This window comes from Tauraco erythrolophus, chromosome 20 (genome assembly GCF_009769465.1).
Source record: "Tauraco erythrolophus isolate bTauEry1 chromosome 20, bTauEry1.pri, whole genome shotgun sequence".
NCBI classification, from domain to species: Eukaryota; Metazoa; Chordata; class Aves; order Musophagiformes; family Musophagidae; genus Tauraco; species Tauraco erythrolophus.
Window position 1 is genome coordinate 7,188,790 of NC_141484.1, and position 13,511 is coordinate 7,202,300.

At 45.9% G+C, this 13,511-nt stretch overlaps 1 protein-coding gene across 2 annotated transcripts in view; it reads left to right on the plus strand.

Moving 5' to 3' along the window:
- SLC38A12 (solute carrier family 38 member 12) overlaps positions 1-13,511 on the plus strand; it is a 44,252-nt gene that overhangs the window by 22,338 nt on the left and 8,403 nt on the right. For both annotated transcript variants that reach the window (XM_086623969.1, XM_009978524.2), the window contains exon 8: positions 5,794-5,887. In XM_086623969.1, coding sequence (XP_086480095.1) covers positions 5,794-5,887 — 94 coding nt within the window. The remainder of the gene's footprint in view (positions 1-5,793; positions 5,888-13,511) is intronic.

Sequence of the window (13,511 nt, forward strand, 5' to 3'; positions counted from 1 at the left end):
CAAACAAAGCTTCCTCTGGGAGGTGCTCGTTCAGTAGAGCTTGTGTCTTCCTGTCACTATCTTGCCTTGCTATGTGAATGCTCTGCACCCATGGTCCTGCATAAAGCATTTAACTCTAAGCTTTCTAGCCAAGGTGTCAAAGTCTACCAAGGAGAGCGATCCATGTTGTTAAACCAGTAACTTTCTTTTTAAATATCAGCTTGCTCCCCTTAGAGTAGGGTTAATTGCTGTACTGTCTTGTGGGAGAGAGGTACTATTGCTCAACAATTGTGAAATCCAAACATCAATATCTGCAGAGGTGGCGTTGATACTATCCTGAAATAAAGTTTGTGAGATGTTGGCGCTTCTTCTGTCAAGGGGAGGCAAGAGCCTTCAAGGAGGGATTTGGTTTGGGGTGAGTTCTGGTTCTGAATGAGAGTGAGGAAGGCTGGGAGGAGAAGGAAAGGAGAGGGTGGTTGGAGCCTCAGCCCAAAGGGAGATATTTAGAATAGAATCATTTAGGTTGGAAGACACCTTGAAGATCACAGAGTCTAACATTAACCTAACACTGCCAAGTCCACTGCTAAACCATGTCCCTAAGCACCACATCTACATGTCTTTTAAGTATCTCCAGGGGTGGTGACTCAACCACTTCCCTGGGCAGCCTGTTCGAATGCTTGACAACCCTTTTGGTGAAGAAAGGCCAGAAAGGAAGAAGAAAGGAGAGAGCGCTACACCATCCCTTTACCATCTTCATACTAAAACTGCGTGATCCTTGCCCTGATATCTGAGACTTACCAACTTTGCACTGGTGTGATAGCCCTGTGCCAAGCACGCATTTATTCAAAAACTCTCAGAACTTTTTGCTCTGCTCCTGCAGTAGTTGTTGCATTTAGCAAGGTTAATCTTCATGGTCTTGCTTTACTCAGATAAATACTCTGCCTTTACTTAACCTGTCTGAAAGTTCCCAGGCTCTGAATCAACAAGAAACAGCAGCTACTGTTTTTAATTCACTACTCAGCAAGCTCCAGAGATGGATGCAATTCTTACAGATGAGTTTGTGGAGCATGAAAACAAACCAGTTCTGATGACAGTTATGAATGAAGCTGGTTTTCAGATGGTCCTCTTGCAAATATATGCTGGCACTAGCCGTAATGCTGTAACTGCTGCATCTAATACATGAATCAGCTATGTTTGGGATGCTAATTGTGCTTCCTGAACTCTGTTGGCTTTTTCTGTAAAAGCTGCGTGCTGGGAAGCAGATGAAAGCTATTGAACTGTACTGGTTCAGAGTGATATATGGACCCTTCAGGTCAATAAAGAACCTTTTTAGTCAATACAGCCCTCTGACTGTGTGGTCTGAAAGACTCTCGGCATTAGCTGGCCATCGCTGAGTGGTTGAGAGCTCTCTTGGTGGTCCTCTTGGCTGAAAGTAAGCTGATAAAACCAGCCAGATGTCCTATTAACGTTTGATCTTACTTTTGCTTTTTTAAGATAAGCCAATAAACAAGGTTATGTAACCAAGTTTTAACATAAGAGCTTTAATAAAATGTACTTTTAGAAATATATGAATATATATAAATATATTTCAGGCAATGGTAAGCCCCAGCTAGTTTTCCCTGTGGTAAGAAGACTCGAGTTGACCAGCCTACTTTTCACTTTGAAATACTAAGAGCTGACAGGTGCAGAGGCTGGGAAAGTGGTGTCAGCTGAGTAGCTGGCTAAGGGAAGCTCCCAGACCTTGATACCTGTGCTGTTGTGGCTTGGTTTAGTGGAAGGAATGGATCTGAAGACCCTCCCAGGGGTTGAGCAAGCTGGTGTGCTGCTCGTGGCTCCTACTGTGCAGGGTAGAGTGTAATTCAGGGTGGCAAGCTGCTGTTCTTTCCTCTGCACTTGCTGGCTTCCAATTTTCTGTTTGGAAACATCAGTAAAAGCAAGAAAAATGCTCTTTTGGAGGGGGTCATTAATGTGCTGGATCTTAACGCTGTTTTTCAGCATGAGAAAGGAAAGAAAAGTAAAGAATATCTGTTGTGTTTCTTTGCTGTGTGTGGGTCCCACGTACCCTCTGCAGCAAGTCTGGCAGCTTGTCTGGCCTTTCCAGTTTAATGTAGGAGCTTGGAGAGAAATTAGGGAGCCACTCTAAACAGCCAGTCTGTTCAAAAACACAGTAGAGGTTTCTCTCTGCCATCTTGTGAATATAAACAGCGTTTGATAGATCTGATGCTCCTTCTTAGCCAAAGGGAGAATTCCCTTAGCTTGCTGGAGTTTAGTAATGAATCAGCCGTGTGCGCCTGCTTGTTTCTAGTAAGAAACCACTTCGCTAGTAGAAAAATCTTTAATCAAAGTAGACTATACTCAGTCTGCCTTGGGTTAATTTGCTGAAGCTTAGGAAGAGAATGATAAACTCCTAGAGATCATCTCAGCTAGCTCAGGAGGTGAACTGGAAAACTTGGGAGAGCTTTTTGATGTGCTTGAGCTTTATATATTTGATTTCTGGTGGGGCTCACTGGTGCAGTTTTCTATGTAGGTTGTGGATTGTTTGAATAACATGTGTAATGAAGCACTTTTCAAATTATAGTCCTCTGGGAGAGACTTGAGGTTGGAGAACATCAGGTGGAAAGTTTGGGTGTATGTCTGAGATGCTTCTTTGGGCTTACTTTTTCCTTAGGGAGAAGTTATGAAACTAATTAATCAGTCAGAAGAGCATTTAGGTGTCTGGCACAGTGAGGCAGAGGAAGTAGACATCCTCCTTCTAAGCATCATGGTCTCTTCGCATCGTTTTGGGGATGCATTTTTAAATAGGCTTCCTGGCCTTGGGACTCTTCTGAGGGTTGATGATGAGATTAGCTCTAATCCAGGGACTGAGTCCTTGCCCCTCATGTCCTGGTTATTGGTGAGGAACTGACCCCTCTTTCCTGACCTAGGCTGAATCCTGTGGAGCTGTACGCAATTCCACTTTGAATTGATGTTAATCTGGCTGTTTCATGTCCTCTTCTGCCCTGCTTTTCTCTGCTGAAGCAGTCCAGTGTGTGCTGTGGCTTCCCTTCCTGCAAGCGGTTGGCAGAAATCTCTGCAAAGCAGGGCAACCTCATCTCATTCCAGGCCTTAGCATCGTTTGTATCGATCTGTGGATATCCATCGTGCCTCGCTAATAGGCGTCAAGTGGAAAAGGTAATACATTTCTATTGCACTTGAATTCATCTCTCACTTGGTTCTGTTGGACCAGCTCCAGGATCTTGTTAAGAACAGAAGACACGGATCATCTTAAAGGACGAGAGGGGACTCTGACTGTTCAGGCACATGACTTGTATCCCTTAGCCACGAGTTGAATAGCAAAGCCCACAGAGGAGGGGAGAGTTGAGTTGCTCCATGAATGTAGCTGTTTAAGATGCCTTGAGCACTGGAGAATAATTGCAGAAAGTGAAGTGCAACATCCAGAAGAATTCCTTCTGCTTCGTTAGCAGATGTTGGGGAGCACGCAGAAGATCCAGGTTCTTCCAGCACCTAATGATGCTTGTTATGCTTTTCAGCAGCTGAGCCCCTCATCCACCATAACACAGCTCTTTCCTTGCTGCTTAAGGCAAATCTCAGTTTCAGACCCAGCTGCTTCGGTGCTTAGCAATCTTGTGTCAATCCTTGCCATGCTTTGAGGTGCTGTTTTGCCAATTGGTTCTGGTGCATTCTAATTTGCAGAAGACACCTGTTCCTTAATTATTGCCATCCTTCGTCTGTCTCTCTTTATTCCAGCTCTTTCTGATGCATGAGCTATTAACTGGACTTGAAGGGAGGCTGTGTTCAGCAGTGTGTGTGTTGGGAAGGGAGGATGAAAGATTCTAGTCACAAAGTTGAGAATAATTTCCAGTAGGAGAGTTGGCGTCTTCTTGGTTCACTCTGGGTCCTTGACCTACATCTCTCTTTAGTCTAAAGTTTATTTAGTCCTTTGAGATGTGTGCACTGTCCTAGGATAGAGTGGCAGTCTGCAGAGGGCAGGAAACCAGAGTTAAGCTCCTGATGAGAAGAAAGGATCAAGAGGGAGAAGAGTAAGAAAAGGACTTGTAACTGGCTGGTCTGCTTCTGAGTTAAAATGGAAGATGTCTTAACTGTGAAGGCTGTTTTAACTCTTAGTCTTGCCAGTTATGCCTCTGTTGTTGTATTCTGTGTGATTTCTGCATTTCCTCCGACGATCCTCAATTGCTTCACAAATCTGAATTCCGTGCGTGCTTTCTGCCATTTTTTTTTTTCCAAGCAGAAAAAACAAGACGGTGTAAATGATGGCCTCAGGTCAGAATAGGTCTTGATCGAGCGATGTGTGAAGCCAAGGGTTCTTTCCTCTGGTCCACTTCTGGGTTTACTTCAGTCACCTGAGAATATTTGTGATGCAAGGTGTTTCCAATTTGCCTTGCAGATATTCTGAAACTGTCTCAAAAAAGGTTTCTTGGGGTTGTTCTAGTCTTAAAATAGCTTGGATTCTGTTCTGTCACTGACTCTGTTGGGATCGACAGAGACCTTAAGGCTCTGTAGCCTGCCCTTTTGAGTCCCAGTTCTCCCCTTCTGGTAACACCTTTCTTTGGAACTGCTTTAAGAAGTCATGGAAAAGACTGATGTGTAAATATTAATGTTGAGTCTTTGTCTTTAATCCTTGGCGATACTCAACAAATCTGCACAGTGTGTGCTGTGGTTTTCTGGATACTTCTTGCTTACACCTTTTAGACCTGCTATTGCTGTATTGCTACCCTGTGCCATCCCATGGATCATGGGCAGGGCTCTCTTCTGTAACACCCGTTTTTGTTTCCCTGTCACAAGTAGCTTCTCTCAGTTCACGTTCAGACCTCAGTCAAAGTCTGTTCTCTTCCTGCAGTAAAACCTTTCCTTTTCTCTCTTTGGACTAGGTAGGGTCCGAGAGCTGCTCGGTGCCCAGGCAGAGGCGATGGTGCTGCACAGGACACTGCTCTGCTGGGCATGGGCGGACAGCAGGGTTGCCTTGTGTGCTGTAGAAGAGTGCTAGAAGAAACTCACGTGGGAAGCTGAGTAGTCCTAATTTCCAGCTTTGTTGGATATATTTTGTGACCCAGCTGAAAATATGCAACAGGCTGGTACTGCAGGATACCCCAGTTTAGTTTGCTGAGAAACCCTGGTCTCTCAATATACATCTAAGATGGCAGAGAAGAAAGATCTCTTTCTCTTCTCACTGACAGCGTCTTTAACTTCCACACTGAAAGAAGTTTGTTCTTATGAGTGCCTCTTTGATTTTCCTCACTTTGCACAGGTTTTCAGCTTCCAAGGCAACAGTTATGCTATAAGCTTCCTGCCGTAAAACAAGCAACTTAAAGTGTGGGAAAAAATGTTCTGGGCAGACCTGGCTCCATTGCTGTTCTGCCTGGGACACCTTGAAGCTACTCCATCAATGTTAACACGAGTAGACTGGTCATGGCTATGGCTGTCCAGACCTAAACTGAGCATATACCTGGACAAAGAGCCCATCCACAGTTTAATATTTAACGTTCCATAAGGCTGCACTGAGCTTTTGCTGAAATGTGTCAGTAAAGGCGTGCTGCAGCAGGGATAGCAAGCGGCTGAGAGCCAAGAGGATCCTGTGCTCTACTTCTGCCCAAGGCATGTTCTCTGATACCAAGCAGCTTGCGTGACCCCCTGTGTCTCAGCCAACCTAGATGTAAAATTAAGCAACAAAGAAAGCTCCACGACAGACGTATCTGGAGGTGAACTTTCAAGGCGAGCTTTGCTTTACTGATAAATTTGTCTTGCTAGTAGAATTTCTGGTTTTTAATTTGACGTGTGTTTTTGTTGTTCTTCCAGGCAGCATTCACTCTCCTCCTGGGTCCTTTCACTTTCTTCAATGTGCAGAAGACCAAGTATCTTCAAATCATGACATCCCTCATGAGATGGATAGGTGAGTCTTGGCTGAGTGTTGGCCATGTACCGTGGATGGAAACTGAGTCACGCTACCGACGTGTCTTTTCAGCAAGACATTCTTGTTTGGAAGCAAGTGCTTGTCGAAGCAACCTCTTTGAGGAGGATTGCCCAGGCCTGATAACTCTCTTGACAAACAGGATTTTTGTTCTTGGATGAAATTTCTGATTAAAACAAAACAAATTGTTCTCAGTCTGACGTGAGCTGGTAGATGAAATTTTAATCTGGTTTGTGTGAGAGGCAGAAGGGATTTGGAAGAGTTTTCCTGTGTGGGGGCTAACTGTGATACCCACCAGCTGCTGTTTAGCAGTAAGTTTCTTGTTCGCTCAGCATGTGTACAACAGACTTTGAACAATCTTCGTTTTGATTTGAGAACAAAAGACACTTCTGTCAGACTTTCTGCCTTTAGTTTTATCATCTGGTGTATTTTTTTTGTCTTGGGTCTTGCTTTAGCGTAGGATGTGCTGCACTGGAAACCCCCAAACCAATGTGTGTCGTCCTTGGGAAGCCCCGCTCTCATGAGTTTTCTCCAAAATCTTACTGCCAAGCACTTCTGGGAAGACAGATAATTCCTATAAGGGAAATAAGACATCGCTACTTTTTTTTTGCAGTGCCTTTGTCATCCAAAGGTGCAGCTGCCTCACATCTGGCTTGTATGTGTACATGCCCTTAAAGACTGGAGAGGGGGAGAGTGCTATGGGGGCTTGTGTTGAGGTTTGTCTTGTTTTGTGTAACCTAGACAGAGTAACTGATATTCAGGGCTAACAGAGAGGGTGTTACAGCACCAGCAGCATTTCTGCGGGTTAAGTCTCCTGGTTCATGGGTCCAGACCATTCAAGCACAGAATTAGCTCTGTTTATACCTATCACTGACCTGAAATAGGAAGAAAAGCTGCTTCTCAGGCTGTTTCCCACCACACACACACACTTGACCTGACTTCAGCTGGATATCGTCCCTTTTCTGTACATTCAAAGATCTGTGATCCTGTTTGGAAGTGTCTGGCAGTCACTGCAGAAGAATAGAGATCCTCTGTTCTAGAGAACATCTGAGATGGGGTTAAGCAGTTATCACCCAGGAAAATGAAGTTGAATTTTAAGCCCTCAAGTCTCAGATGCTGAACAGCTTGAGTTAACGAATCCTGACCTTGGATGGTGTGAAAATCCTGAGTGTCTATGTTTCCCTTTTGTTATCTGAGCATGTGAAAGGTTTGAAAGCCCCCATGTTCTTCGGAGAAAGAAGTTATCTCATTAAGGGGTATTAAAGGAAGTTTTGGGGTGGGGTGTTTTTTGGGTTTTTTTTGGTTTTTTGAGGGGGTTTGGTGTGGGGTTTTTTTTGAGAGTAATCTCTGCTCAGCTCACTGGCCTGTTTCCAATCACCCTGCCTCCTCTTTCCTGCTAAAGACATCAGTCAGACCTCATCCTGTCTCTGTGACAACCTGACATCTGCCTGATCTGCCATTGGTTTCCCTTTAGCCGGCTCCTTCCAGTATGAGGATTGCTAAACCTTGGCGTAAAGGCAGAACTGCTTCACGTTTTCATCGCTTGATGGAGAGGGACAAAGGCAGTGTTTGGAGAAGGGTAGGGGAAATTCATGCTTTAGCCTGATTGATTCCTGCGTCAGCACGCTGGGGAACAGCTGCCCCAGATAATGATATTTAATGACCCTGACAGCACCTCAGTGGCTACTTAGAGCAACGGATTCCGTATGTGTACAATGAGGGATAGATTTATTAGGAAAGATGATTTATCAAACAGCCATGTGATGCAGGGAACAGAGAAAAGCTCTTGCTGCAGATTCCAGGGTAAGGATGGATCCTGTACCACTGAGATTTATCAAGCTGGCTTCTCCCATGTCCTCACATCACCACTGTCCCGTCTTCTAAAAGCAGGGCTGAGAGTTATACATGATTTGGTCTTTTGTTGGTGCTTGGGTAGCTTAGATCCTAAAGACTGGTCTTGGCTGGTGTTTTGTGGTCTCCTGAACTTTTCCTGCCTGAATTCCAGTGGCCAGATGCGGACTCTCTGAACCTTTTCTTCATCTTCCTTTAGTTGTTTTTAGCCATGTGGTGCTGAAGGTCGTTCACCTTCTGCAGAGCACTCTGAGCAGCAGAGCTGAACACTGGAGCTGCCAGCCTACCTGTTTGTTGTGCTGGGTAAAAACTTCCCACACGGACTGTGGCTTATTCACCTGACCTGTGTCTGTTGGCCCGGCGTGGATGGGAAGCTGACCCACGCTTTGCATCGTGATTTGAAAAAATCAATCCTATTTCAGCTGGGAGGCCAGTGCAGGCTTTGCAGCATGCCTACTGCAGGACCCACCGTACACCCTCTTCCCCAGCCCGATGGAAAGCCCCTGGATTTCAGAGCAGCAGTGGCTGATGTAAAGCTGCACTGCCCCAGGTGCTCTGGCGATTCAGATGACAGTGGCTGAGAGTTCTTGGCAGCAGGGAGAGCTAGCTGTGTGTGAAGGTCATTTCTGCTGGTGTCTGAACAGTTTCAGTCTTGCCTTTGAAAGCTGCTTTCCCTCTTTCTCCTCATCTAAGAGATGATCAAACGTCAGTAGCCTCTTTGCAGAGTCTCGTGCCCGTTGCAAGCAGCACATCAGCTAACAAAGCCTACAGTGGTCTCTTTCCATACCTCATGGACAAGAAAAATTTCATTCTGTCACTGAAAAATACTGTCTTAAAGACTGGGATCTGAACTGGAAATTAAAAATGAGACAGTTCAAAGAAAATGGAGATGCAGCAGGAATCAGCTCTTATCTGGCTGTGTTTTTCCTCCCGGGGAAGGGACTAGCCAGGACACACACCTCCAAAGTCTCTAAAAGGAGAAAGTTGAAGCTTGCAAGCCCAAGTACCATATTGCTAGAGAGCCCAGACAGATGGGCTCCCATTGTCTGGGCCTCCTGAACACGGAGAGCTCGTCTGGAAACAAGGCTGGCATGGTGAGGCGTTTCCCTGTCAGGACTGGTAGGAGCACAGAGAGTGGATCTGCGTCTCCAGGTGGAGTGGGGCTGATGGCAGGGAGAGGGCTTCCAGAGCCATTGAGCTGTTGGCAGTCTTCTGAAGAGTAACAGCTTAAATATTTGGCTGCAAAACTGATTGCCACCTCGCATGGGTGAGTGCCAATGGTAAATTCAGCAGCGGTTGGAGCTTGAACTGCTGACTTTATACGTGCTTAGAGATCTCTGTACTCTTGGAGCTGGTGGGTTCGTAAGTGTTTGCCTACACAGGCTCTCGTCCCTGTCCCAGCTGTGGAAGCTCCTCAGCCTGCTTTGTCAGCCTCTCCTGCACGTGCCCAAACTGCCTTGGGAGGCTGAGCACAGGCACCCTAATGGGTGCTACAGGGAGCCTGTTGTCTGTGCTTCCCTGGAGAAAGGGCTAGTTGGGAAAAATCACTTGTTTTAAATCCTGGTAATGATGTTTAAGCTGAAGCCTTGATTTGAGTTTGGGCAAAACCTTGCTGGCTTGCCCAGCTCTTGAGCAATGATACTAAGTGCAGAGACAGGGCCAGACTGGGTGACCAAGTACATCAGCAAGGTGAATCATGCCCTTGGGATGGGGAGGGTTCTTTCCCCAAACCGTAACTCCTTCCTTCCTTTCAGCTCCCTCCTCAGCCTTGCAAGTGTGGAGCTGTTATAAGCCCAAGTCCTTTACCAGTTTTGGAGCCTGTTTCCAGATTCTTGCAAGGTTCTTAGAACAGGGCATCTCCTGCAGAAGACTAAACCAACTAAGCCATCAATAAATTAGAACTTTTCACAGAATCACAGAATGTCAGGGATTGGAAGGGACCTTGAAGGATCATCTAGTCCAATCCCCCTGCCTGAGCAGCACCACCTAGATTAGATCACACAAGAACGCCTCCAGGTGGGTTTTGAACATCTCCAGAGAAGGAGACTCCACAACCTCTCTGGGAAGACTGTTCCAGTGTTCTGTTACCCTTACTGTGAAGAAGTTCTTCCTAATAAGGAATTACTACTTCCTAGTAAGGAATTACTTACTTCAATTCTGCTGTTTGGACCTCAGGCTCTTTTTTCCTGGAGGGTTTAAATCTCTGGTGGCGATGGATTGCTCCCTAAAGATACTTGAATATCTACCTGTTTGGGTTTTTTCCCCATCCTTTCTCCAATCCTGATCAAGTGAATGGTGTTAGGAGTGAGCTGCTGGAGGGCACAGCACAGCAAAAGGGACTGAGCTGAGCAAGTCTGATGCACTTCTCAAAACAGAGGGGACACAGCTCACCAAGGCACAGCCCTACCTCTTTATTATTGGATAATATTGGATTATAACTGTCTAGCAGTGTAATGGGAAAGGATGTGGATTAGGAAAGATAACAAAAGGACAGAGCTTGGTGGAGCTCAGCAGCAAACATTGGACTATTGTTTATTAAGCAGCTAACCCGATTAATTGCAGCCTGTTACAGCCTGAGATGCCCAGCTCTATAGGTGAGGACCATTGGCTTTAAAGACATTGGCAGCATGATTATGATTGCTGTTATTGAATAGTCTCTGGCAAATGTTCCCAGACAGGTCCCACATGGGATGTTTGCTCTATGTGCTGCTCTTGATGCTGTATTATAGTTATTAGAAAGTATTGTGTGTTAATAAAGAGACATTTTATAGAGGAATAAACTGGATATGTTGCTGCAGGCTCAGTTCTCTCTCCCTGTAGCACAGTCAGATCATACCACTTCTATTCAAGTTACTGCGGCCCTCAAGACAGAGCATTCCCAACCCTACCCAAACTATGATCTCACAATTATATGCCCAGAAATATAGTCTCTCCCCTGGCTCTTTCCCTTGGCCATTAAGTTGGAGGGGAAAAGGACAAGAATAGCCAGGAACTCTCCATTAAGCTCTTTTTTTCTCTGTCCCATCCTCTTCTAGGATACTTGGTAGAAGGCTTCCTGGGAAAAAAACTAGGAAAGGGCTCTCCAAAGTATGCTGGTGAGGCTGACTTTCCATATCTACTAATTTCTCTGATAGTTCTGCTCTCTCCACCAGAACCCTACTCTTTACGGGACTCCCCAGCACTTCTCTGCAGAGAATTCCTCTCAGACCATCTCAGAGACTGAGAATTACAGCAGAGGCCGATATAGGATGGGGTGACAATTATCCGAAGTCCTGTGTTTCCAATCTCCTGCAGAGAGATTAGTCTGCCAGTGTCCAGAGTCTTCAAGGTGGCCTCTTTTCTGCATCAGAAATGGAGCTTTCAGCAAACAGCTTAGGAGGGACCAGTTCAATCTCTGCCCCTTTCATTTCGCAGAGCAGGACATACAGGAGTGGCAAGGAAGAGGGAATTGGTCTGTAAATCAGGAGACTGTTGCATGTTCATTCTGACAAGCTTCTTCAACAAAGTTACTTCATGTTCTTGCATCCCTTTTGGAGCAGCAAAAGCTGCTGCTGGAGCCCAGGGTAAATAATTCACTAAAATTAGTGAATATATTTATGAAGAGTTAGTTAAAAGGCTGTGCTTGTGTCATGCCTGCTTTCAGAGTTGTTGGCTGAGGAGCTCATTTCAGAGCTGCTTGTGGGGGGCAGTGGGGTGAGGCAGTGACTATGTGAGTGAAAGAGCCTCGTTAGCTTCAGATGCAGATGGAGAGTGACATGCAGCGCTGGACGGGACCACTGAGATCCTGCCTGAAGAGTTGACATTCCTGAAAAGAACACTTTATCCAGGCAGTAGGAGACAAGCTGATAGGTCTGAGAGCTGGAGAAGGGAAGCTGAAAATGTTAAGGACGCATTCAGTCCTACACAAGGGTCCAGAAGATGGTGCCCATACGGGTTTTCAGGGTCGGCTGTGTGGCGTGCAACTGCCCTTCTCACAGAAGAGTAAATTCTCACATGGAGAGAGAAGTGACTGTCAAAGCTAACAGACCAAGTCAACAGTAGAGCTCAGAACCAAGTCCTGGTCACAGAGGCTTTGTGGTGCTTCTGCCAAAGGTGACCGGAGGATAGAGGACAATAAACTACACGGGTAATTTTCCACCAGAAGCAAACAAGCCTCGCTGGCTGCTCTTTCCTTCCCATATGTTGAGATAAAGCATCCATGATAAACACCAGAGTGCAGAGCTGTTTTTCTCCCTGTGAACTGTTACTGGTGTGCAGATGTCTGTGGAGACCAGCTGACGTGGGCTGAGAAGGGGCAGCTCCACTGGTTTCGCAGCAGGAGTTGTTACCACGGTAGGGAGGGCTACTTGTAAATCTTGGTTATCGCGTAACAAATCCTGCCCCAGAAGATGAAGAAAAGCAGGAAAGTGATGCCTTTGCAGCAGAGAAGCCCTGCTGAACTGCTTTTGACAGCCAAAAAGTCCTGGTGACTCTTTTTAATAAAGTTTTCCTTTGTGAGTGAAATGAGCTCTGCCTGGCTGAGACAGTTGCAGCAGGAGCTAACCAAACCTGGCAGAGTGGCTGAGATGGCAGGGGGAGTGGAGGTGCCCAAGAGGCTTTTTTTTGCCTTCCTGGTAAGCTGCATCACATTTCTGTGATCGTAACTGGGCCCAACATGTGGCTGTGCTTCCCCTGCCATATGAGCAACAGTCCCCTGCCATGTGGACCCTGCCTTAGGCTTTGGGCAGGGAGGGGAACACTGTCCCTGCAAGTCCGTGCTCTCCATTAGAGGAAGTAGCCACACTGATGTCCCACAGCTTTTGCTCATACTTTTCTTCTGGGAAGTGATTTCCCTCCTCTTCTCCTTCTGTCATCTCTCTCCAGGGCATTGCTGTCTTCTGTGAGCATATCCATCTTGCTTCCCTGCAGTCTCTGCGCTCATAAATCCTTCATCTTCCTAGAGACAGTGTTTTAGGCTCTGTCATTGCCAAATCTGATCCTTAACTACTCCAGCTCCCACATCTGATGGAGCAAACCTGGTTTTCATGTTACCTCTTTACTGTCATTTCATATAGAAACCTCCTCTGTAGGTTGGAGAAATTTATCTGTTGCTGCTTGGGAGTTTACAGAGGAGCTCATGAACAAGTGACAGGATATAGCTTCTGCAGGAAAAACGGAGTAACTGAGTTTTAAATTTGAGAATCAGTGTCTTAATTTCAGATGCTTTGTTCTGCCAGCATGGTGAACTCTGGCTGTGCTTCAATACTTTGAATGCCACAGCATCCTTAATGCCTGGCAGTTCCAGAGTGGCAGTGAGCTCTCGAACTTGCCCAAAACACTGACAGAAGGCAGCTGGCTCTGAGGGGGGGGCACCAGCATCCTGGAAAGACGTCAGTAATGAAGTAGACAACACAAGTATTGGTAGGGATGCAGAAGATAAGACTGCCTTGACATGATATGCTCTTCAGTACGTACAGAGAAGATGCTCTTGTTTTTGTGCCCTCTCTCCTGAAAGAGCTGCCTAACGTTAAACTAAATGAGATCTGTTCCTCTGTTTAACAGTGGTCTGCTGTGTTTCGGCTTGATGGAGGATCAGGATCAAGGTTAAGGTGGGGAGAGATCTTCCTCCTTCCAAAGAGAATGGGCTCAGGAAACTCATGAAAACGTCCTCCTCTTGGAATCCATCATGCCACCTAATGTATGAGAAGGGAAGCAAGTGGCATGCCTTGTGAAAGGGTGATTCATTATCATTATTTCCTGGCATATTGATTCTCCG